Raw genomic sequence first — 25,947 nt, 5'->3', positions numbered from 1 at the left:
CGGATTTGGACAGGGCTCACCGGTGAGTCTCGGAGCGGAATGGCGTCATTGTAGCCGATAGGCCACGGGAGCTCTTTTACTTCTTTTTTTTTTTTTTGCGAGCGAAGAAACTTTATTTACAAATTTACCCAATTTAGCCTAGACACAAAGCACAGTAGAGTGAATTGCGCTGCTTGGAGGATAGACCATAATGTGTATTCTGTTTTTCTTGCTATCCGTTTCTCTGCTATCTGGAACTGCTGTGTTTCACGGCAGTGTTGTAGCCGCGTGTTGGAATGCGTGCTCCCCAAGCAGCAACTAATAGTGAGTTTTAGTACGAGGGGTGTTCAAGTCAAACCGGGACTTTTCATTTTTCGCAAAAGTAAAATGAAGTTACAGGCGAGAAATTAGTTTTATTTTTCAACGTAATCTCCAGCTTCACTAATGCACTTGTCCCAGTGTTTCACGAGGGCTTGGATGCCAGCAGCGTAGAAATCCTTACCGGCGCGTAGCAGCCATGATCGGACCGGACCGCATTCTTATGACCTTGTCGTCGCAGCTGAAGTGGCGGCCCCCAAGGAAAGCCTTCAGTGGCCCGAAGAGATGGAAATCGCTGGGGGCGAGGTCTGGAGTGTAAGGGGGATGTGGCAACAACTCCCAGCCAAGTTCCTGTAAGGTGCGTGTCGTGAGATGCGCGATAGGCGGGCGTGCATTGTCCTGTAGGAGGAGGACTCCTTTGGTGATGAGGCCCGGCCGCTTTTGCTTCAGCGCCTTATGCACACTTCTGAGAACCTGGCAGTAATATGGACTATTTATGGTGGTACCACTGGGCAGAAAATCAATATGAACAACGCCAGCCTGTTCTCAGAAAACCGTGGCCATGACCTGACCCGCAGACGGGGTGCTTCGGAACTTCTTGGGAGCTGGCACGCCCGGATGCTTCCACTGTTTTGATGCAAGTTTAGACTCAGGAGTGAAATGGTGCACCCACGTTTCATCGCACGTGACGATCCGATCAAGGAACGGCTGTCCTTCAGTGTCGAAACGGTACCTTAGCCCTTGGGAGAGTTCCAGTCTTCTCTGCCGGTCACACACGGAGAGCTGCCTCGGGACCCAACCGGCACTAACTTTCCGAAACTGGAGGTGTTCATGAATGATAGTGTTCAACGTTCCAACAGAAAGGTCCATCTTTCGAGCCAGTTCGAAACATGTTATCCGTCGGTCCTTGAGGATCAGGCGCTCCACAAGTTGGATGTTCTCAGGAACTCTGACACTGGGCTCCGAGCCCCGGCCGGGATCGTCCTGCACAGATGTACGTCCGTCTCGGAACCGTTTGTACGACTCAAACGCTTTGCTGCGGCTAAGTGTATCGTGGTCATACTGAGCCTGAAGTCGTCTGTGAATTTGATATGACTTTACGCCTTCATTCACGAGAAACTTCATGACAATTCCTGTTCGGTGTGCGCGCTCACCTCGTTGTCGGCCATCTTGTCCAACACGTGTCTTCTGTTTTGCACAAACTATGAACCACCACGTGGTGAACGCGGAGGCCTGCGCGTGTGAAAATGACGGAAAAGAAGTAGCGCGAGCCATTTGTACACTCAGGAGACAGAAAGTCCCGGTTTGACTTGAACACCCCTCGTATATCGTGCGCTGTCGCCTTTGCGTACGTAAGGGATAGCGTGGTGGTTCTGCGCAATGCGCAAAGTTCTGTTTATGTCTTGCGCGTGCGCAGGACCGCCAACGCTATCCATTACCTAAGCGGACGCGATAACGTACGATATACTAAAATTCACTAATGAGTGCAGGGCTTATGTTACGACGTACCTCGCTTCAAGAAAGCTCGAACGGTTCGCTCATGAATGCTATCGCATTTCAAACTGGGACGTGGACTCCATGCCTGTTTTGACATAGCGACAAACAACTGGAAAGTGCAAAGTGCAATGAAGCACTGCTCCTCTTATGCGTCAAGGAGACTGTGAGCTCACGTTTTTAGATATCAGTTACATGACAGCAAAGGACGATTAGTTCAAACCCTTTTACTTAGGAAGAAGATCTTCTATTCCACTTCCGCCGCTGATTTCCTGCGAATATGCTGACGAAAGGATGTGCTCAGCGTTTTGGAAAAAGCTGACAAGCCAGAAGAGACCGACTCGCTGAATTAATATCCGCCGACTCGCTTTCACGTGTCACTCCCTGAATGATTCACGGAAGCTTCCTAAGTGGGGGAACTGTTACGAAATGTATTTCAAGAAACATTCCGGCGCGCCTGGCAGCTGCTAGAAGGCGCTCGAACGTTATATGCTATGTCCGGAGTAAAGGTCTCACAAAATGCGCGTACGCTGTAGGTCTCTGCATTGTTTGTAAGCATCCCCACATGGGCATACGCGAGGTAAAACAACTTTTAAAAAACGCTTAGAATGGATGATTTTTCGAAAACCTGTCCATTACGTTTTGTGCTGTTTCAAGGTTCGCTTCAGCTTTACATTCTGTCTTCATGATTAGTTTCGAAATGCATAGAGCACGGGAGGGAGTTGTAGACTAACCATGGTGTTACAGGAATTCGGGTCATACCTAGCGTAGGGTTACGAGTAACGATTGAGTGATTGAAAAAGAAACATATGGAAACGTGAAACCGTAAAATCAGGACAGTATATTCCAGAAGTCACGAGTAACGCTGTTACGAGTAAAATGGGCGTAGAATCCTACGTGCTATGTGAAGTTATCGCGACCTCCGAATATATCGGCACCGTTGACCTCGCACCGTAGAAGGCATATACAGTGAACACTCGTTATTATGACCATGGTCGTTCCCGAAAATTTTGGTCATAATGCGGAATTGTCATATTAACGGGGGGATTTGCAGAGGTTTCACTGCATTGTTCCCAGGAGTATGGTCGTAAAGCGCGTATGTCAGATTATCGGGGGTCATATTAACGAGGGTTCACTGTACCTGCTTTCCTGGTGCACCATTCTCGTATAAACTGTGTTTCAAAAGCTCTGAGCTGACCACGATAAATGTGGCTCGTGATAAAACATCCAGCAAACTCTCAACAATGATGGCGGAAGACCGATAGTTAGCATTGTTAGCGACCTTCTTTAGCAAAAATTACCTTCGAAATTCGGGCCCACATTGTAAAGTCGGGATTGTGTGCGGCGTATTCAAGTCACACTGATATCGATTCTTTTTGTCCCTTTTCAGGAACTTACCCATTTCTGTTTGAACGTCTCGGCTGGGTTTTATTGCGGAGCTGACTATAGGCATATTTTAACGCGCGCGTGGCTATTAACATACTTAAAGGTCATATACGGACAAAAAACGCAGTTGAACTGAAGGTGCACCGTAATAGTGGGTGTCTGAAATACATGCAAGATGAATATTTCGTCTTAAAACAGTCGGAAACATTCGAAAATGAATTTAATCGGATTTTTGCAGCCGGCTGCGCGCTCCGGCTGAATTCTGGCAACAGTGTGCGGACCAACGTCACAGGAGTCGGTTATAAAGGCAGGCTGTCCATCGCAAAATGCGGTTTTCCGACTTGCAATCTGCTGACGAGCTGTCGCCAGAAACATCTGCGTTCATGCTTGGTATCGGATCGCAACCAGCGTGGCGACACCGTCAGCTGAGCGATTTGGAATCTCGCCGGCTCTGGCCAATTACGTCACCGAAAGAGGGGAAGCATGGAAGTGCCGTTTCAACCGGAAGCTGGCAGTTGGCTTCGAATTCGATGTTTTTTGATGTTTTATGAAAAACACGAACGAATTTTGCGAAACATTTTTGGTGTTTTTGTGTTGGAAGGCATCTCCAAGTGGATATTACATTAACTTTAGAATTCCGCACTCCTCGCGGACACCAACTGAAATAGTTTTTCTCGTGTACTGTGCCCCTGCCCTCAAGGGAGTCGTTGCCAACTACAAACCACACACAGGTGACTGCACTGATTTACTCAGACCCATCCTGCATCCCTCTAACACCCCCACACTCCCAATATTCCGCGACACCCGTCTGCCTTTCTTTCCTGTGCACCCCCTACAAGGGGCCTTTGCTATTTCAGCTCTGATCGCATGTCCGCATATAAAGCTGGCACAACGTAACTCTAATAGTGACCTCCCCCACTAATTTTCACCCCCTGAAGAAAAATAAAGAAAGAAAGGCTGGGGGCCTTTTCTACGTCACGCGAGGATCGTGTCGGCCGTTCGCCGCTGATTTCTCCGACTGTTTCTGTAAATACGATTGCACATCTACAACACACGGCAAAGCGGAAATATTTTGTACGGTGGCACCTGGTGGACATCATGATAGATGAGGCAAGGTTTCGAGCCATGTTACATCCTCATTGCTCCTGTAAAGGAGCAATGAGGTAACATCTAACGCGGCTCGAAACCCTGTCTCATCTGTCAAGCTGTCCGTCAGGAGTCACCATGCAAAATATTTTCGCTGTGTCGTGTATTGTCACTGCACAATCACATATACGAAGCCAGTCGGAGAAAGCAGCCACAGACGACCGACGCAATTCTCGCGTGATGTGGACAAGGCCCCGAGCCTTTCTTCTTTGTTTCTTTCTGCTCAGCTCACGCGCTACTTATACCCACTTGAGCCAAGCCGGTCCCTGTCACGAGTCACATGCCATGGGCTACGTGATGACGTTCCCTCATTCTTCGATGATTTCCTTTGAAGAGTGGAGGATGTTTGAAAGGTGTGCGGAAGACCGCCTGTTTTCGCTTGCGCCGTCACTTGCGCCTGCCGTTCTTTCGCAGAAGCTTATTTTATTCGTTGCAGAACTCGCCGCAGACGACAAAAAAATTGGTGTCACCTCAGTGTTCCTTTAAAATGCAGAGAGGCTCAATAGAGTCACTTTTTCACAAGGTTTAAGGCTACAATACCACCGGTTAGTCTCACACTCGACTCTTACCCACATCTTACCACATGCGCCGTGCAAATCCACATCCGCGATTGAGCGCTTAATGCTCCCCAACCCCGCCAGGAAAAATCCCTCACCGCGTTAACCCACCTGCCCAGTGCTAATCAGGCTGGACACACAATCTCCTAGACAACACGCTGTAGTTACGGCAAATAGACCCATCAGTGTGCTCGCCATATATCACACAAAAATCAGTACCCGAAAGAGGGCTGACTTACCAAGGCAGTCTACCAAGCACCTTCTGACTATGAATTCCTGAGAAATGCGTGTCCCAGTAATGCAATCAGTAAGCTCTTTGATGCCACCAGCGCTGCCGATGTGTCTGTAAAGGATGATTAGGTGAGCATTCATTAGGACCACAGTCCCTAACTGGAATCGACAATGAGCCGGTAACTCCTTGCGTTGGGCCAGGAACTAATTACACTGTGAGGGGCTCCACAAGACGAATAGAGTTTTGCAATGCCGAAAGCTGATTGATCAAGGCAATGTGTACTAGGCCCTTGCATGGAAGGAATTGTTATCCGCTTAGGAGAAGCAAGAATAATAATGAGAGCCACATTCTATTACTAAGGCTAATGCCCTGTTGAATCGGGTGGACTTGGCTGTCCCAATGCTTGGACGCCACGTGTCTGTGATTGCTCTAATGGCTGGGGAAGAAAAGTAGCCTAATACGGTTCTGTGATGTCTTACCTGTTGAAAATAGAAGACCTGCAAAGAAAAAATGACAAAGGTTAGTGGGCACATTACCTTCTCGTGCTCATTGACATTTCAGTGACATGTGTGATGATAATGGTTTTGGCGTATGGGGCAACTAGATGACTACAATGCAGCAAATAGCGATAAACGGGCGAGTGAAGAGTTTAAAATTCGAGTGATCAAGTAAAAAGGAACGAATGAACGAATCATACAAAAACTTCAACGCAGTGCAAAGTTGCGAGGGGGTCACTGTAAAATCATACATCTTTAATACAGACAGTACAACCAAAGAAATTATGCATCCTTGAAGCAGGAACAAGTATCGCATCACACAACAATAGGAGTCACAGACGCGCCATAAAGCTCCGACTTCTCATCAGCATTATCATACAGCAATAGGGCGGTGGTTGGTGATGCTAATGAAGTGCTCGCCGGGTGTGCCTCACGGAGGTGGGCAACGTCACGACTATCTCTCTGAGGGAATGTGCGTCCTGGGCGGACTTATAAGGGAACTGTGCCGACACATATCTGACAGCGTCTGAGGAAAACCCGGGAAAAAAACCAGACTGCACAGCCGGCAGCAGGATTCGAATCCGGGTACCTCCCAGTCTCAGCAATAGGGCAGAATACGCTATGCAAGTAGGTCAGCCTTTCGCACAGCCCCTTATTTTCCCTTCCCCCTCGTGCATGTAGAATGGTCTTATTCGATCGCTCTCAAATAAGATACTACAACAACTGCACGTGAGGTCACGTGGCTTCACCAGCTCACGTTGCTGAGTGGTTAGCGTGCTGGCCATGTCATGTCGAGACTGGGAGGTAACAGAGTTCGAATCCCGGTTCCGGCTGTGCTGTCTGGGGTTTTTCCTCCGTTTTCTTCAGACGCTGTCAGACATACGTCGGCACAGTTCCCCTAGAAGTCGGCCCAGGAGGCACATTCTCCAGAGCGTTAGTCGTGACGTTGCCCACCTCTGTGAGGTCGACAACGGCGAGCTCTTTCATTAGCACCACCACCACGTTGCTTCATCTTTTTGACCATAGTGTTGTGGCCCGCCTACGAGTGCCCCCTCATTGCTGCTTCCTGAGTGGACAGACGCTTTGTAACGTGCTCTCCCCAACCTCTCATGCGAAGAACGTGCTGTCCTACCGTATAGACCAGCATAAATAGTCAACAGAACACAAGTAATTGAAGTTGACAATAATGTTCATGCAGCAGACATGCAAGGAGGACGCACGTGACTGAAACTGCCACGTGCAGTTTGTGAGCTGCGGTGGATCTTCCCTACGTAGCACGAACGTGCTCAAGCGTAGAGACCCAAGCAGCAAAATGTACTGAAAGTCGAGTGCAATAGGGGTGGACGGGTAGGTGGAAGGCCTTGAACAGACTCGAGAAACTAAAAAACATTGATAAGACACATACCGTCCACCCCTATTGCACTCGACTTTCACTACATTGTGCTGCTTGGGGAGATGGGGTAGTTGGCATCAATTCATTGAAGTTGAGCAGTCTTGCCACGTGGGAAGAATTTGACAGGTTTTTTTCGCTTATCTCTCTGTTTATCTTGCAATAGTCGCTTACTTTTGACGTTAAAGAGCGTGCGTGTGTGTGTGTGTGTGTATGTGTTAATAAACCTTAGTTGTGAGTCAGCAGTCGGTTTGTGTGTTTCTGTCCGTCCAAGTCTTTATGCTGCATGGCTACAAGGAATGTGCTGCTGGAAGCACACTGAACAATAACGCAGTTTCATCCCCCAGACATCGGGTATAGCCACCCAGTGGCGCTTGGGGAAAAGAAAAGGGGAGAGGTTTTGCGTTATAACGGGGGCTCTGGTTACAGGGGAGTAAATCGTGAGCCAGGTTCGCGGGTTAGAAATGCAGGAAAGAATGTCGCCTCCAGTTGCGGTTGTCTTTGTATGTGGTGATTCTGCAAGTTCCATGCCGGTTAATATCGTGGACAAATGATGCCATTGCCCACAATATGACGTCCGTCGGGAACAATGTTGTGCACCCGCACTGAATATTAGTGATATAAGCAGAATTTAATTGAGTGAAGACAGAGACATGTGTGTGCTGAATGTATTCCACATGGAAGAAAAGTTTGAAGCAAGCAAGCTGGTACAGGTCGGGACAAAAGTTTACGGAACGCGCGAGCGGTGTATTTTGATATGCGCGACACCCATTCTTCAGACATCGCGTCGGGCCCTGCATTGGGCTGTCGTCTACGCTCTTTTTCCTTCCTCTCTGCAGACAGTATTTTGGCTCTGGTCTCGGCGAAGATGTGCTTGTGCGCGTGTAGAAATTAGGGCACGGGATCTAACACGTTTTTCCGATTTTCGTTTAAAACGTTTCCGTTTAAACGTTTTATACGCTGTTTAGATTAACGTATAGTCTGGAAAACGTTTCCTTATGAAACGTTTAAACGTTTTGTTTAACGCGAAACGTTGAAACGTTTTGTTAATGCGAACCTTTAAACGTGTCGTTAATGTGAAACGTTTAAGCGTTTGTTAAAATGAAGCGGTTGAACGTTATGTCAAGGTCGTTTAAACGTCTTCTTAATACGAAACGCAACGTTTTTTTTTTAAATTTTATTTAGTCACACATTGCTCGTACACTGATGAAATGTGGGACTACGAGGCCGCAGCCTGTTATGTAGTCCCGTGTGGGCAAACAATATGGAAACTACGTTTCATGTCTTGTGGGTCAGCCTATCAGCACAAGTGTGATAAAGTGAAACCACAGGTATGTAACAGATGCACGACAAATTAACAGCATAAGCAATAGTTATCTCAACTACAACTCTAACACCTAAAGTGAAATGACAAGCCCTAGTAATACTAAATGACATATGCATCACTAACGACAACAATATCATACAGTAAAACAGTGACAAAGATAGCGGTGTATCAACGGATACACCGCAACTTTCGAAACGGATAGCTATTCAAGCAACTTCTTATCTCTATTAATGGGAAACATGGACGCGACAGGCATTACGGGGACAGAGACAGAAGTGTTCCCCGTTATGCCTGGCGCGTCCATGGTTCCCAACAGTAATTACCAACTACGCCAGTTTCTCACTGTCTTATAAGTAGCTTATTACTTCAATTCATATTTGGCTTTTAAGCAACCCTATTTGTGTTCATTTTCGTGGTACATTTCATTATGAACCGACGTGTTTCACTATAGTTTTAAACTTGTCGAGCTCGTAATGGCGGTGATGACGTTTGAATCTTTTGGGTAGCTTATACTGAAAATTCCGTATTTATCTTCTTTACGCGAGTACTATTTTGGTGAAAACATCAACGCGGAAGATCGTCACCTTGAGCGACTTACTTTAGCCTGAAGGATGTAACCTGCTCTTTCCTACTGGTTCCAACTATTGCACTCTAAAACCAGTACATTTGCCAATTACGCGTTAAGAACCAATCACTGTCCCGGATGATATCATTCTTGCGCCAGAGTGGGAAAAAAGGGATGAGCACGACTTTTGTGGCATGATGCGCTGACGCGAATTCCCACAAAGAGCCCTACACCTCCCGTTATGAACAAATTGGGATGAAGAAAAGGATAACACCCAGGATTGTAATTCTGCCGGACGATGTCGATGAGATAAAGCTCCGCTTTTGGAGTGCCAGCGATCCCAATGCCATGAGTGCACGCGGAGCGGAGTTCGGTGTACGCTGCGAACGGGGTCGTGGCAACGCTCTGTTAACCACCAAGAAACGGAATAAAATGCGCCCTGCGCTGTGACTGTTCTTTATTAAACATAAGACGGTCACAAATGAGCGGGACAAAGTAACATGCCACTTTAACGATACCCTGCACTCTCTTTCAAGGAAAGTAAGCTGTAATGTTTCGAGAAGGAAACAAAAACGGTTAAAAGCGATTATGTAAAAGAAAACGATTAAACGTCTCCTAGGAAAACGTTTATATACGTATACGTGCCGCTGTACCTTTATGCAAACGAAAACGTTTAAACGTATCCTGGGAAAACGCTTAAGGTAGTCGGGCACCCAAACTTTTGAAAAATTTCGAAAAAAAATCGAAAGTTGGATTGATTTCAAAACCGAAACTAGGACGTCTAGGGCACATTTTCGCGCAAAAACTTTTTGATTGCGCCATATAGAACGGGAGATCTGAGCAATTTCTAGAATTGGTCACGCCCCTCGTGAACCGAAGGTGTGACCGAAAGCAGGCATTTAAATTATTAAAAATGCAACGAAAAATTCTAAGCGATATCTCACGCGTTTGGCTACACACCGGGCATCGTCAGCAACCATTCTGTGATGCTTGGAAATTTCTACGTTGTTCTGTTCGCGTTTCGGAGAAATCGTTCTACAGTTCTCCTTTTCGTTATTCGTTTCGTTTTCAGTGTTTAGATAGTATATTTTTGACTGTGCCTGTGTGAAACTGCCGTGCAATGGGCAAGGGTCGCGCCGTGAGAACGAAGAAGCGAAAATTCACTGGCAATCGTTACGCGACAAGGTGCGCAAGCTACAGCATGATGACAACACAGCCCTTGTGATATCACAGCGAGCTCGTCAAACTTCGAGGGATACCAGGTCCAGGCAATGTTCCATCAGGCTCAGCACTCTCCGGTTTCCGCTTGCTTGATGTCACGCGTATGGAGAACATATTTCAAGCCTTGGCATGTTTGAACTGTGGTGGAATTGGCCTTGAACTTAGTGAAACCACTGTCGAAGGACTGTCCTCAAAAATGTGCCTCACCTGTACGCAGATGCCTGTTTAGCAAATGCTATAGTACAGTTCAACGATGGTTTCAGAGGCCTACTACGTGTGTTTGAACTGCTCGGAATATGTGCAGGATATTATACGAGCACTGGGTATATGAAGCAAGATGAGGAAAGGATTTCCAAGAGCTTGCGCTGCACGACGACCTTTGCGAAACAAGGCAGGAAGGTGCTTAGGGTAAGACGGAAGAAGAAAATTCAGAAGGACGAGGTGAATGAAGGCCTGACGTACAAGCCTGGGGAGTTTTAGGAGCCTACGGACATCTTCTTATGAGATACTTGTAAATATGTCAGAAAAATCCAATTTTCTCAAATACGCATTTTTTGCATATTTTCGAGACGGAAAACAGGATATCTCAAAACGTATCCGCCACACATGCATGATTTTGCCAGGGTACTTGGATCTGTACTGAACTAGAATGGTGTCATTCTATCGGTAATATTCTGTTTGGGACCTTCTTACGTAAGACAACCCCCATTTTTTTTCACCAAAAAATTTCAAAAAATCACCAAAAATTAGTTTCTTCAGAGAAGTAAGTGATTCTAGGTCATTTCACTTGACAGGCTTCAATAAAGCAGCATGCCAAATGTTAGCAGCATTGAGGTACTGGTCGTCGTGTTATAACGTACGGGGAAAATGGCATTTTTTCAACGTTTTTGCAGATGTAACAAAAATCGAGCGCAAAAAATTCACAATTTTATGCCTGTAGCTGTGTCAACCCATCAGCAATCAGTCCACGAACTCCAAATATGTTATTACTCTGCGAGGAACAAAAAAAAATTTTGGGTGCCCGACTACCTTAAATACGTATACGTGCAGTTGAACGTATACCTAACAGAACATGTTTAAACGTGTTTTAAGAAAACGTTTAATCTGTGAAACGTGTTATAAAACGCGTTTCTTAAGAAAACGTTTAAACGTTTCGATGTTTAAACGTTTAACATAGAGCTCTAGTGGAAATGTTGATGTTGATGAAGAAAAAATACTAGGAAGAGGTTGAGTTCGTCATGTGTAGAAAATTCCTGTAGAAGCCAAAGTGAACGACTTTCTGCCACCTGCATATCGTCACGCTTTCTGTGCGCGTTTGACTGCGAGAGCGGAGCTTCTTCGTAGCTTTCAGCAACCACATCTGTAGGCTCCTTCCAGAGGATGAAACCATCGACTAGAGTAGGTTGATGGGCTTGTTGGTACACGACTCAGAGAACAAGCAGCAGTCAAAAACAGGGACAACGACACTGTTTGTGTGTCTTCTTGTGTCGTTGTCCCTGTTCTTGACTGCTCCTTGTTCTCTGAGTGAAACCATCGAGCATGCTTTCCTGCCATGTAGGGATACTTTCATTTTCTGGGACGTATTCCTGCGTGCCGACTCGCCCAGAGTGCGAGCTCGCGTGGGACGCACTCATTGTGTCAGGACTGTACTCGTTGCGGGTAGCACATCGTAGCAGGGATCGCGACGATCCGCCGGCTGGGTTCTGTCTCTTCTCAGGATGCACGTGATGTCGGGTAAGTTTCTCCTGTTCCAACTAAGCAGTGCGGCGAACCCCGCGTGGCTTCAAGTATACTTGAGCTTGTTGTATCGAGCCCGACTGAGTACTCATCTTGTTGGGCTCATGACAGTTACCTGCACAGCATTATGACATGGTCATTTTTATCTGTTGTCTGTCTGTCTCTCTCTGCGTGTGTATCTGTGAGTGTATGTGTGTTTCTTTCCGATGGTAGGGTAGACCCTTTGTGTAGGCTTTTGTTTGTAGGTTTGTGTAGGATTTTTTTTCATCGCCTTAGCCTGCTGCCTTTGTCCTGAAAGTACATCTACACATTTGCAGACACTTCATCATAACCATGTGTGTTCTTCTGTACGTAGTGCAACGTGTCATTCTTATATATTGCTCTCGCAGTCACATATCGCAACTTGCATTGTACACGAAACGACGTGTACCCCTTGAATTGTACCTGTATGGAATAAAATGCTGTTGATCGAAAAAATGCCAGTGTAGCATAGTGGTTAGTGCACCCGGTCGCCAATTGGTTCCCAGTGTGGTTCGATTCCTGCTGCTGTGTGGCTTTCTCGATGACAACTATATATTTATAACAAGCCATATTTCAGTATTGCAACTTGGTGATAGGTACGAATAACGATGGCTAACCTGACGTAATGAATGTCCAAACTATACATGTTGTGCGGTGTCGCACCTCCCCCCCCCCGGTGTCGCACACCAGGTCGTGTTTTATAGGGTTTTCTGAAGGCCGAGGGAACCTCGTCTACGAGAAAACTATTCGCCCATGGGCTGACCTAACTTTTCCTCTAATAGAATGCCAGCATGTAAACGAGACACCAGGAATAGAGTTTATTACTTTACAGGAATACTACAGGTTTACAGGAATACTAAGCGTCTGTATCAGACATTTTGTTGTCCATTGGCGAATCTGCGGCAAAGCTGGTCTTGCTTCCGACTTTAGTAGGGGATGGCCTCTCCATTTGCCGCGATCACCTGCTCTATACGCCGCGATAAGAGAGTCACTTCATATGGCAGCGATATCATCTATGGTCACGATATCATCTAGCATGCAACTTGCATAATCACCCCAAATACCGACAACCGCTTGATAATAGCACCTAGAGTCAATACTCTTTGGTGCATGTGACTTACGACGGACTCTCCTTTTCTCTTTTACAAGCACCTTATGGTGGCTGTACTACAGCTCCTGCGGAAGAAACTGCATTATTGTTATGTATGCTTCGAGCTGTACGTGTAAAGGTCGTGTGACGCCCTCTTATCGTGGTGACAATATATCATGAAGTCGAAGTGGCAAGAAAACTGCAATACTGCAATTATTTTTACGGAACATGTCGCTTCATGTATTCTACGAGGGGAAGTTCTGACACAATTGATGGGGCGAAGTTCATCTATGAATCTCTGTTTTAAGAATTTTTCCAATCCAAGGCAGTCAGATATTCTGGTACTAATATATCGCCTAGAAAAGGTCGAAGAGGGGAATAGACATGCCTGTTTTAGAATAATTTTTCAATAAGTGCGAGCAAAATATTTGTGTGCCGATATGCGCAGCGAGGCAGCCTTTAAATGGGCCTTTCCAACGTTTGATATGAAACTAATGAGCATTCGTCGCCGCGCTTTGTCGGCTTAAAGTGTTATGTAGTATAGACTGCTACACATTTGTTGACCCACACTTTCCATATTTTTCCTTACATATCCGTCATCGCTCCTCTAGCCGCGAACATAAGATTTCTTCTCAGCATTTACGTGCAGCTTCAGTTACTACGTGCGTGCAGTCTCCACACGCTGAGCACCCAGCAGATTCTTCATTCGTGGAAGGGGGGGTCGGGCCGCCATCATAAATTATTTGGAAAACCGAACGGCCTCCCCATGACTGGCTAATGGAGCTTAGAGCTCCAGTTGAAACTTTATAAATAATTACTGCGGATGCAAATTAAATGTGTCGTCGTGAGGAAGCTCCAATGTGTCGAACTTTTCCTCTCTCTAATACGGCTTCATATGTTTTTAAGAGATATAGTGAAAAGCTGCCGTTGTTTATTCGCGTTCAATATATAAATCCACTTATGTCCAAATGTTTTGATGTTGCAGCTCGGCGAAAAGGAACGACTTACAGAGACACTCTGCTCTGTTCAATGCTCGCTTTTCTTTTCCCTTTGTGTCGAATTCGGAAAAACAATGTGGGAAGCATGTCGAAATCAAGGCATGTAAACTAAATGCAGTGACATATTCCAACATATGTTTAACGGTTCGAGCTGCTACCGTTACCCCGGAAGAAATTACCTCAAACAGAACCGATAGTTTCGATCCTTATGATGGAAAAGACACAAGACGAAACAGCTGTCCAGTGCTGGCATGGTGATGGATGAGTCTTTCCCATTGGAGCCACATTGTGTAAATTGTGCTGAATGTTTATTTGTTAAGTACTGCCTGTCGATTATGTGATTCCTAACTCGTACTTTTACCGCTTATCGTCACTCAATTGACAGGTGCACGTAAATGCAACAATCGCTTACTGACCAAGGTGGGTTATGCAGCGGGTACCGGTCCTCGCAGTTGTCGTTGGCACGTCGACCTCGGTATACGAGCGTGTGCTAACAACGGTGCGTTCGCATTCAAATATGACGCAGTGACGTCATTATTTGCTTATCAACATCCACTCACTCTATCTCGCCCCTTAATAATTAAAATAAAGAAAAGAAAGCTGGCCCCATCATTAAAGACTCACCATAAGGGAAGTGAGAAGTCACGCATTTTGCAATTTCCCTTCCCCACACTTCTCTTCTTTGAACTCGATGCGTTCTAGCGGAAAGATAGCAAAAGTTGTTGCAAATTCCGTGCTGTGTATCGGTCGAAATCGACTCAGCCTTAAGGGAACGTGTACCAGCGGGAAGAAAGTCCTTAGTTTTTGCTTATGTCGCCCAAAGCCAAGTTCCCAACCCATGAAAGAACGTGTGTGTCAAAGTTTTAAAAGGTAGCGTCATTGTTGCGAACTCTGGTCTCAATAACAGCAGGACTGCTCGCGGACATGCCGATCCTTGTTCGGTTGTTTGCGTGTGAACGCCCACAGCATTTTTTTAGCTTAAGCTGGCCCTTCGGACTGTGTCGCATCTCAGAGTTTCTAGAGTTTGGACGAAGGAAAGCTACTTTGTCGGACAGAAACAGCGGAAGTAGTCCGTGTCCGCCATTGCAAGGTGGAATGGTCCGCTAGGATTCGCTTGGACGGCGGTGATTCGGAACAAGACCACCTTGTTTTCAACTCACAACAAAGGAAGACGATGTGCGGAACAAAGAACGTGTCACTAAATGGCTATTGTAGTGAGAGTGTCGTTAGATAAAAAGTGACGAAAATAATGATCTTCGCAGCTGCGAGAACAGCCGTATACCTAGAGTCTCCCCCCTTTCGAGGCTCCTTTTTTGATTAGCGAGATAGACCAACCGGAAACAGGAGGAAGGACGATGTACAGCGAATGTACTGTACGTGTTCTAACAGCCATGTTCCAATTACCGTTGTTTTTATGAGTATAGTTGGTAATGTGGAACAAAGATTGGAAATATGCGGTACGGGTCAATGCCGTATACCTTGTGGTCAAAAAGTGCATGATGCTTTCTTTGAAATGCTTGTGAGCCCATAATGCCTGCTTTCGACGGAAAGATCGGCACATTTAATCGTATCGAGTTATGGTGCTTTGATATATGTGTTTTTAAATAATTACACAGTCTAATATAACTGTCTACATTATAAAAAATGATACTATATCTGAAATTTACTCCCCATCATTGCAAGTACACTCTAAATATTTTCACACCTTTAAAGGTGTAAAATTGGTGTATTCTCATGTATTACACCTATTTTACACCCTAGAACCTTGACTTTTGAAATTTTCGAGGGTGTAACTATGGTGAATTACACCCTTTTATGAGACATTGTCAGGAGGGTGTGATGAGGGTGCAGCAGAGGGTGCATATGGAGGTGGGACAGGCTCCATTACACCGGCTAAATGTATTCCTGTTCCTATGCAGTGTTGGAGTGCTTGTGGTACTCAGAACTTAAGCTTGTGATACAAGTTGTGATATAAAGACCAAATGCACAGTTACTCAACATTTGGTACACTGTCATCTAACCCTTCAAGGTTAGATGACTGGAAAATATAAAATTACTACTATGTGATAAAGCTGTATTAAGTGATACGTTTGAATACCTTCATGCCTACGTAATGTAGGATATGTATGCGGCATGGCATAATGTCAACCTAATAAAAGCATAACTATTCAGTTCCTGTGATTGTGTCTGATATGTATGATGCCCACATATACCCACATCAATCACCTATAACATGTGTGTGTTGTGCAACATGTGTCTGCAATGTCCTATTTTTGCTTCACACATGGTAGAGCTGAGTAGTATACCATATATATTACAAGTTCAGTGTGAGAAAAGTATATTCTTGGCTTTTTAAAGAATATTTTGCATGGCTGTGATCGAAGAGTGAAGCCAAGATAGCCACAATGACACTCCAAAGTACCAAGCATGTGCCTTCTGTAAAAACTAAAAACACTATATTTTCGCAGTGAAGCTGTAATAATTTCCAGCTGCCTCTTCTATGGTTTGCAGGTTACATTACACCCTTCCATACAATTACAACCTTGATTTCTTGAGGGTGTTCCGTTACGCCTTAAAAGGTGTGCGCCATGCACATGTTCTTTTACACCCTTTAAGGTGTAAAATTATTTAGAGTGTAGTTCATAAATTTCCCAGGAGCCTCCGTGCATTTACTCCCGAAAGGTACTTGAAGTAAGAAACTTGCCGCGATTGAAACCACCTGCATAGGAAGAAAAAGAAAGAAGAGTAAATCGGCTAGTAAAAAATTAGTATCTTTTTCTTCTTTAGAGTGGAGTTTACATTGCGAATATCATGACCTAATGAACGGGTATTTGTCCTCTCCTCTAACGCAACATTTCAGGCGCACATGTTTTCATAATGCATCAGTGCACTGCGGACCGAATGAGGGCCCTTCGCGTGCGGGGGACTAAATGCCGAATACCTTATATATAAGTCTACAACCACTTCAGCAAGTTCACGAGCCATCTGTAATCACCCACCTGACGCGGACCTTTCAGAGAGTTCGTTAGCGAGGCTCAGCGGGTGGTATATCCTAGCTTAGGATATTCGGGTGGGGGGGGGGGGGGTACTGCTCAATGGACATTTGTAGCCAAACCGGCTTATAAAGCGTTTTACGAACCGGAAGCTCAGTCCGTAGCGGGCTTGCCGAACTCAAGATCGATCCCGGTCCAAGGGGATCTGTTGCTCTGTCCCGGCCGGAGAGGGTAGCAACGTAAACACCCATGTAAACCCCCACAGCAGCGTATTTTTGAGATTTGCGGCGCACGTTTAAGAATTCCAGGTGGTCGATATCATCCGCAGCCCTACCCCGCCGCATGTTTTTGTTTTTTGTTTTTGATTGCGTGTTAGCGCGTGCGACGCAACTGTGGCTATGAGCGGCTTACAGACGTGGACAGATGGAGAGAGGACAACAGGAAGGAGTGGGGGACAGGGGGGCCTACGGCATGTGCAGCGTACCGCCACACACATGTAGGTTGACTCACATAACGTGTAAATCTACATCAAATTACGTTTCAACAAGACGCTCTTCGCGAAGTGTTCGCCTTTTTTTCAGCAGAAGGGAAAATCATCATCATCAGGGACGCGTTCCAGATAAATTGCACATTCTCTCAGAACATCCGCCGTAACTTCAGCGAAGTGCATTTGCGAAGTTTCTAATATACTCGATTCCGGAACCAGGTTCAAAACGTAATTTTGTTCGCGCTTTGGAGCGAGTATTAGCAGAATAATTGACCGCTGGGGAATGGATTGCCTATTTCGCACGAAGGCAGTTTTGAAAATCCTCACCATTTCAGGAGCCAACGCGCGCAATTGTATAGAGCGGGGTCCTTTTGTTTGCCGACAGAGGCCTTCCGTCAGAATGGATAGTGTTTCCGCAGAACGTCTCAGCTTTAATTCAATGTCCGGCAGTTTCATTGTCTCGTGAGAATTGGAAGTCGAAATCTGGTCGGAAATGCTCAGGGCCGAAGCATCTCCATTGACGGAAACGCGATAGTGGTAATCCCTGGCCCTTCCAGACAGCGTGAAGCGATGTTGAGTTAACGCTTCGCATGAACACAGTGATGCGTTGAGGCTTCTGCACTCCTCAAAAAAAGAAAAAAAAAGTATGGAGATGAAGTTAAGACAGTCCTTCGGACGAAACGCAGGCCAGCGGACCTTGCGAGTACAGGATGTCCTCAAATGTGACACGGGAGATTGGAAGAGTTTCCAACTGCGCCATCATTACTTCTCGTGCGACCTGGTGCTCAGGGCAGTCCATAACGTGAGGGAACTGATGTTCTGGGACTGGAACAACATAGAAGGGACAACGACACACCGGACGCCCTGGACCGGTAATCCAGAAGATGTGGGTTCGAGTCCTACAGCTGGCTAACCTTTTCAGTGACTTTCATCTTTCATCGTTTTCATCAGCAGTTCATAACGATGTTCGACAGATCACCGTGGGTGAAACAAGGCGCGGAGCGGGGCGATGGAGCGAGGCCAATCTTGTAACGGTAGGCAAGTGTTAGTACAGCCTTGCATCTCAGTCTGTGAAGCAGGGTAGCCTGGTTGCGGCTGAGGTCCTTGACGGGGCAGGGTTGTGCGAAGTGATGCAATTCTGGAAATGTAGCAAGACGGATTTCACGAACGAACTCTGAAAACTGTTTCCGTCGTGTTCCGGATCGTGGGGTGTACGTATATCCGGGGAAAGATTATCACAGCTGCCTGTGATGGGGTTCGCTACCTCGTTGCCCGAGATTGCCAGGATTCCAGTACTGATCGTGAAATGGGGTCGTCGGCCCGAGGATTTGTGATGCGTTGCAGTGCGCATTTCGAGTCAGTCAGCACAACCAGACGTTGTGCTGTGTGGCGTGACAGAGACTCCAAGGCTAAGGAGAAAATGTGTTTTCTGACATTGCCAATATGTTCCTTTTTCACGTAAACTAAACTAAGGGACATTGCCCACATCCGAAAACTCGGGGCTCCTGGGGAACATGCGCATATATGATCAAGATAGCGTGGCTTTGGATAATGCGAACGCGTCACTTCTGCGCAGCAACTGCACTTGGGAAAGCTCACACGAAAGATAATGTGGAGTTTACGTTAATTAGACCCACGAAAGCATTCCGCAATCACTTTATCCGATCAATGAATGCTTTTATAGCCATCCCTTTTAGCCTGGCGGTTATCTCAACAACGGTCTCGTACAACAGGGGCAATTCTGAAACTTAGCCAAAATATTCACGAGTACATGTAGACATACAACCGTCAAAGTTTCATTCAGAATAACGAAGTGGTTTTCGAGGAATCCGTCGAAATGTGCCGTAATAGCAGACGACGGAACCTGCAGTTCACTCTCACGCGACGTCACGCATGACATCGGTCTGCGGGAAAGTCGCCCATTGGCTGTTGTAACTTGCAGAAGGATCATAGGTTGAGTCATCCCCATAAGCTGCCCTTAGCTCTCGAAATGGGGACGCTCAGAGAAGAGATGCGACCACAGACGTATTCCTCCGCGAGCCGAGGATGTAGCCCGTGCATTGACTGCGGCGCATAATCGGATACGTGGAAGCTAAGTCACATGTTTTCTTCCCGCGATTATTTAATGCGTTTTTTTAATAAACACGCACTCCTTCTCGCGTACGTCTTCAGCGACACTTCATTTCGAAACATGATCAGTGTGCAACGGGGAGTGTAACAGACACGCGCGTAATATATTTTTGGTCAGAGCTGTAATGCGACCACGACCGTCCAAGACGGACGACTTCCGATTTGTGGGTGGGGTTGAACAGCGGTATGACACAGTTGTTCCAAATCAGCAAGTATGCCACTCCTTAGAATATGCATGTTGAGGAAGATGACACCAAGACGTCACTACACATCATCCTCGTGATCGCGCTTGAGCGAGGGTTTTTCATTTCTACTTCAGTTCGTTGCATTAAACGGTTATCTCTTCTGTCATCTCTGTGGCTCCTTGGCTTTATTCCGCATCTGGTGCCGAAACCCAGGAAACGATTTTGTGCAAGGATTACTGACTGCCTAGGTTGCTATGGATAACGTAGAACGACTTAAGAAGATGCGAGCTTCCAGCCGAGCGACTGTGACGCGTATCATCAACGATCTAAAGATTCTCTTACCTACATCGCCCCACGGTCCTGCTCAGCTTACTGCAAAGCTTACGTTTCTCGAAACAAAAGCATCAACCTTGACTCAGCTCAACCAAGAGATCCAGGCCCTTATCGACGAAGCATCCTTGGAAGCAGAATGCGAGGCTTGCGACCAGTACTCAGAATCTATTATCACTATCTCGGTTCAAGTCCGTGAAGCTCTGAACACCGCGCTCGGTGCGATGAGACTGGCATCCGCTCAGGTCGGCGGGCAGCCTTCGTCTGCTCTATCTGAAGGTGTGGGCCCTCCTGCAGACGGCGTCAAATTGCCGAAGTTGCGGATTGACCCCTTTCTTGGTGAGCTGCCTCAGTGGCAAGGTTTATGGGATCAGTTTCGTGTCAGTTTCGTGTCATGAAATCCCCAGACTTTCTAACGTCAACAAGTTCAAATATTTGCTCTCACTCGTCACCGGATCCGATAGAGGGACTATAGAGGGCAATAGAGGGACTATCACCCAGGGACGAGAACTATGTTACGGCCGTCGATATCCTCAAGGCACGGTTTGGCAAGACTGAGCTTCTGGTGAGCGACCACTTGGATTATTTGTTCGACCTGCCTCCTGTGAAGTCTATTGATGATGTCAGAAGGTTGAGGAAGTTTCATGACGCTGTTACGGTTCGAATTCGGAATCTTCAGAGTATGGGTGTATCACGAAGCCAATATTCGATTCCCATTTTCCGGACAATTCTTCGGAAGATACCTACACCACTTGAGTTGGAATACTATCGTGTGAAGAGAACCGACTCTGCAACCGCCTCGGCAGCCACATCGACGGCCGATGATCTATCATCACTTTTGGATTTCTTTGAAAAGGAAATTGAGTTTCGAGAACGGGTCCGCAGGCCGACAGCTTCATCTAAGGAGGATACTGCTGATCGCCGCAAGACACCCCTTTACCCTTCTGCTGCTTCTTTAGCAGCCAGCGCGACGGACGCTGTGTGTGTACTGTGCAAGTCTAAAGAGCATTCGCTAGAAGCTTGTACAGCCCCACTGAGCAAAGCGAACAAGAGGAGCCTATTGCGTCGTGAAAGACGTTGCTTTCTGTGTGGCAAACGGTCACATTTGTCGAAGGATTGTCGCGTCTGCTACCGGCTTCATTGCCAAAATTGCAATAGGTGGTATCTCACACAGTTGTGTTTGAAGGACTTTCCGCTTCGTCGTCATATGTGGCTGTTACTCCAGACATCGTCACGATATCTCCTGCTCCGTCGTCAAGCGCTGCAGTGGTTCAGGACATCGTCACGACCATGTCTTCTGCCCCACATGCTCCCAAAGTGCAGCCTGAACGGGAAATTCTTTTGCAAACAGCAAAGGTATGGGTACAGGGCGGGAATGGCCAACGACGTCTGGTGCGAGTTCTGCTCGATGGCGGCAGCCAGCGCAGTTTCATCCGCAAGGATATCTCGGCCAAGACTGGATGCACTGTGTTGCGTACTGACGACTTGCATATTCACACCCTTGGAAATGTCGCTCCCTTCCGTACTACATACCGTTGCGTCCAAGTGATACTATGTAGCCAATTCTCTTCTCCTGACCGGGGCCCTGCAGTTACGATCGAGGCACTTGAATACGAGCAGATATGTTCGAACAAGCTCCCAGCAGATCTGTCAAGGCAGCTGAAAGCCATGGATCTTGACATTGCTGACGGACCCATGAAAGCCAACTATGACGTTTCGCTGCTAATCGGCAGTGATTTTTACTGGAATATCGTCACCGGCGCTTCCGTTCGGTTATCAGAACAGCTGGTAGCTATCGAAACACTTTTCGGGTGGACGCTACAAGGCCTGTCTGCGAACACCTCCAAGAAAGATGATTCTATTGGAGTAATGCAAATTGTGGTAGAATATGGAGACACTGTCGGCGATATTGACTCACTTGAGCACATGGGCATTGTCACCGCGAACAGTCTAACCCAGATAACGACACTGTGCTGCAGCGATTTCGTTCCTCGGCTTCGTTCGAAGATGGTAGGTACGTAGTACGTCTGCCATGGGATGAAGAGAATCTGATCAGCTCGGAGACAACAAGCCGTATGCGCGCATAGAGTCTCAGAGATTCAGTCAGTTACGTCTCCTGACCAATGGAGTCACTGTCCGGGACGGGACAATCCCGCTGATATTCTTACAAAAGGAACGTCTTGTCTTCACATTGTGGATAATCCTTGCTGGTGGAATGGACCGGAGTGGTTGTGTGACAGGAATGCGTGGCCTCCCGATTGGCACAAGCCCACCGAAGTTTCGCCTGAGGTACACCACAAAGCAAGACTTGTACTTGTTTGCCTCGATCACACTGCCGTGCTGAAAAGCCCCCCTTTGGAGGTGTTCAACTACAGTTCATTTTCTAGGCTGCTTCGAGTCACGGCGTGAATGCAGAGGTTCTTACCCAACTCTCGTAATCAGCAAACCAAAAGAACAGGAGCTCTGTCTACCACAGAAGTAGAAGCTGCAAGGAGATACTGGATAGTGTTGGCACAGCAGTCGTCTTTCGGCCATCAACCTACAGGGCATAAATCTCTTCAGAATACGTCCGTCTACCACGACCAGCATGGTATAGTGCGCATGAAGGGCAGCATGGAGGATACGCAGATTCACTTAAGCACCCCATAATCATCCCTACGGATCACCCAGTCACAGCTTTGCTAGTGATGAGCACGCCTACAAGGCTTCTCCACACAGGTGTTCAAGAGACTCTAGCCGAACTCAGAGAACAATGGTCGTTAGGGGTCGACAGGTCGTCAAAAGAGTTATCCGCCAGTGTCTTGTTTGTAAACGCGCCAAGGTTCGCGCCTGTACTGAGGCAATGGCCCCTTTGCCGCGCGGCCGGGTACCTCCCTCACCATCATTTCAGGTAGCGGGCACGGACTATGCAGAACCACTTCATTACAAGTCGTCCACTGGTAGAGCACTCAAGAAGTCCCACATACTCATTTTTACGTGTGCTGTCACGAAGGCCATTCACCTTGAGCTCACGAAGTCCATGTCGGCCGAGGATTTCATGCAAGCGTTCAAGAGATTCATCGCGAGACGTGGCGTTCCGCTGAATATCTGTTCTCACAACTTTCTCACCTTTAAACGTGTCCGCCGAGACCTCACCCTGGCACGACTGTCCCAGGACTCTCAGGTCACCGGGCTCTTTACATCGAACCGAGTCACTTGGCGTTTCATTGCGGAGCGTGCTGCCTGGTGGGGAGGGTTTTGGGAAAGATTGATCCGCAGAGTCAAGACCTCCCTCCGCAAGATTTTGGGAAAGAGCACCTTGAGGTTCGAGGATTTATCTACGGTTATCACTCAGGTGGAAGCTGTCATCAATTCGATACCGCACACCTACATTCAGAGCTGCTTCGTCCGCTCGGAGCTCTGCGGCATACCGTAGGACCTGTGCATGATGCGTGGGTCGTCCTCACAGACACCAAGATGTCTTTGGCACTCCTGTCAGAATACCACCCGAGCGTCGTGAGTGATCTGCGCATCATGGTACTGCAGGAGCACGCCCACCTCTCCTCGGTCGGCCACCGTATCTGCCTTCAATGGGTACGCGGGCATTCATGACTACACGGAAACACGTGTGCTGACGCGGCTGGGAGACACGCCGCGCTTATTTGCGGCCACGGCGGTGCCCCTACTGCCGCTCCCGGTGTCTGCGTGTCGCCTGCTAGTACGGCGTCTCTGCGGCGACGGCACCCTTCAGTTTCTTCTAGACGCTATCCGACCTCATGCATTCCTGCAGTCCATCGACCCCTCACTAGAGTTTGCCATCGGCTGCCGCTGTACCCACGAAGAAGAGTCCCTTCTACATCGCCTTCGGCTGAACGTTGCCATCACCCGTTTCTCCTGTTCAAAATGGGCCGCGTCCCATCTGCACCGTAGAAGACGGTATCCCCAATCAGCTGCTCCACTGTCGGCATCACCTTCATCATCGGGCCGTGTTCTGGAAACGCCTCTCAGAGGTTGCGTGCACGGACGTTTCCCTCGCAACACTCCTTGGTCCCGTGCAGCGAGCTAGCCAGTGGAGTGTCACAAAGGGGGGGGGGGGATATGTTGAATGCGAAGTAAAAGAAAAAAAGAGAAAGGAAAGGTTAGCCACGGTAGGCTTGCTATTCCCAAAAAGCGATCAAGCAAACAAAAAACGATACAAGCAACTGAAACACAGAAAATTATGAAAAAATACAGAATAAACAGCTCCTTCTCTAATCGTTGCGCATAGGACGTATCACAGCATGCCCAGGAGTTTAGATTCCCGAAGGAATCGTGTCAGCGCAGACGTGACTTCAGCGTGCTGAGTAGGGCAAAGTAGCACTGCCAGGGAAAGCTCTCGGTACCCTAGATGAGCAAGGCGGCGCCGGAGACTATACCGGTGACCTTCGTACCGCTGGCAGTCAAGGAGTATGTGTGGCACGTCATCTTCTACTCTGCACGTGGGGCAAAGTGGCGATGGATGCTGACTCATCTTAAAGAGGAGGAGTGGAGTTCGTGCCACATTCAGCCGCAGTCGACGATTCCTCGATGCGCGAGATGTGGCTAGCACTGCATATATCATTAAAGGGTCAATGGATTTAAGGAAGGCATTGGTTCGTATAGCTTCTTGCTGAAACAGCTGTGTGCGGTTGGCAATGAAGCGGCGGATTTCCAGCGGGCACCTGGAGTGCGCAAGGGGAAGGACAGTTGGTTGCTCAGTGTCATGGGCTTACCGAGCAAGAGCGTCAGCACGATCATTGCCTGAAATTCCGACATGGCTCGGAATGCATTGGAACACCACGCCGTGTCCCAGGGATACAAGTTCAGAGTGCAAGGCGATGATCGTGGTGTAGGTGTCACTGATGACTGCAGCAGAGTAAGAGGCCAGCGCCTCCAGAGCCACTTTACTGTCGGTGAGGATCGCCCAGGCCCTGGGCGCCAACGAGGAGACATCTCTCAAAGCGGCCAGTAGTGCGAATGCCTCGGCCTCAGCAGATGACATAAGAGGGAGCTTGAAGCCGTGCTCAGCTTCATCCTCTGGGATGCAGAAGGCAGCAGACGACCCAACTAGAGAAACTGACGCATCGGTGTATACTTGGGATCGATGCCGGTGATGACTGTAGATGTGGTGCAAGGTCAGTTGGCAGGCCACAGCTGTTGGCACAACCTTCTTTTTCCGAAGGCCCGGAATTGGCGTTTGTACAGTGGGATAGTAAAGCGTCCACATGGGTGGCGCATAGGAGGGCCGGGTCGAGGTTGATGTTGAGGGGATGTTGCTTCGTAAACAGCAAATAGCTTGACCGAATGCAGATGCGGGATAACCTTGCGCAATGTCATAGAGGTAATGGGCGGGATGGCGGGCAAGATAGCGTGTGTACGCGTGTAAGGCGACGCTATCGCGAAGAATAAGCACCGATGGTTCGCGTGCCTCCGCCAAGACAGAGAAGGTTTCCGTTTTCTTTGGCACTCCCAAACAGAGACGGAGGCTTCTGGCTTGAATATTGAGCAACTCCCGCTCGTGAGTGTTGTAGATGCCATAAAGGACAGGCAGGCGATAGCGCATAACGCCAAGCAACAGGGAGCAGTGGACACGGTGGAGGTCTGCACAGGATGGGCCCCATGCGGTTCCACAGAGGTTCCATACATTACATTACAGTAGATGCGGGCGCTAGCAGAGAGAGAGTTAATCTGCCGCGACCATGTCAGTCCCCTATCAATGGTTATGCCTAGGCACCGATGATGCGAGACGTAGTTCAGCCTAGAGCCAGCTAGCAGTAGGGGGTATTTGGTGAAGGAGCGGCGCGTGAATGCCATAGCTACTGTCTTAGCCGGTGAGACGGACAACCCACGGTCAGTAAGATACGCCA

The 25,947-nt window shown here is 47.6% G+C and overlaps 1 protein-coding gene across 1 annotated transcript in view; it reads right to left on the bottom strand.

Annotated features, from left to right (window-relative positions):
* The window catches only part of LOC135383849 (uncharacterized), a 146,163-nt gene that overhangs the window by 9,381 nt on the left and 110,835 nt on the right, over positions 1–25,947 (bottom strand). The window contains exons 4-5 of the mRNA XM_064613150.1: positions 5,592–5,609; positions 5,120–5,223 (exon numbers count right to left, since the gene is read on the bottom strand). Of these exons, the coding sequence (XP_064469220.1) occupies positions 5,147–5,223; positions 5,592–5,609 (95 nt within the window). The 3' untranslated portion in view covers positions 5,120–5,146. The remainder of the gene's footprint in view (positions 1–5,119; positions 5,224–5,591; positions 5,610–25,947) is intronic.

This window comes from Ornithodoros turicata, chromosome 2, assembly GCF_037126465.1.
Source record: "Ornithodoros turicata isolate Travis chromosome 2, ASM3712646v1, whole genome shotgun sequence".
NCBI classification, from domain to species: Eukaryota; Metazoa; Arthropoda; class Arachnida; order Ixodida; family Argasidae; genus Ornithodoros; species Ornithodoros turicata.
Note: the sequence above shows the minus strand (reverse complement) of the source record. Positions and strands in the feature narration are given on the sequence as shown.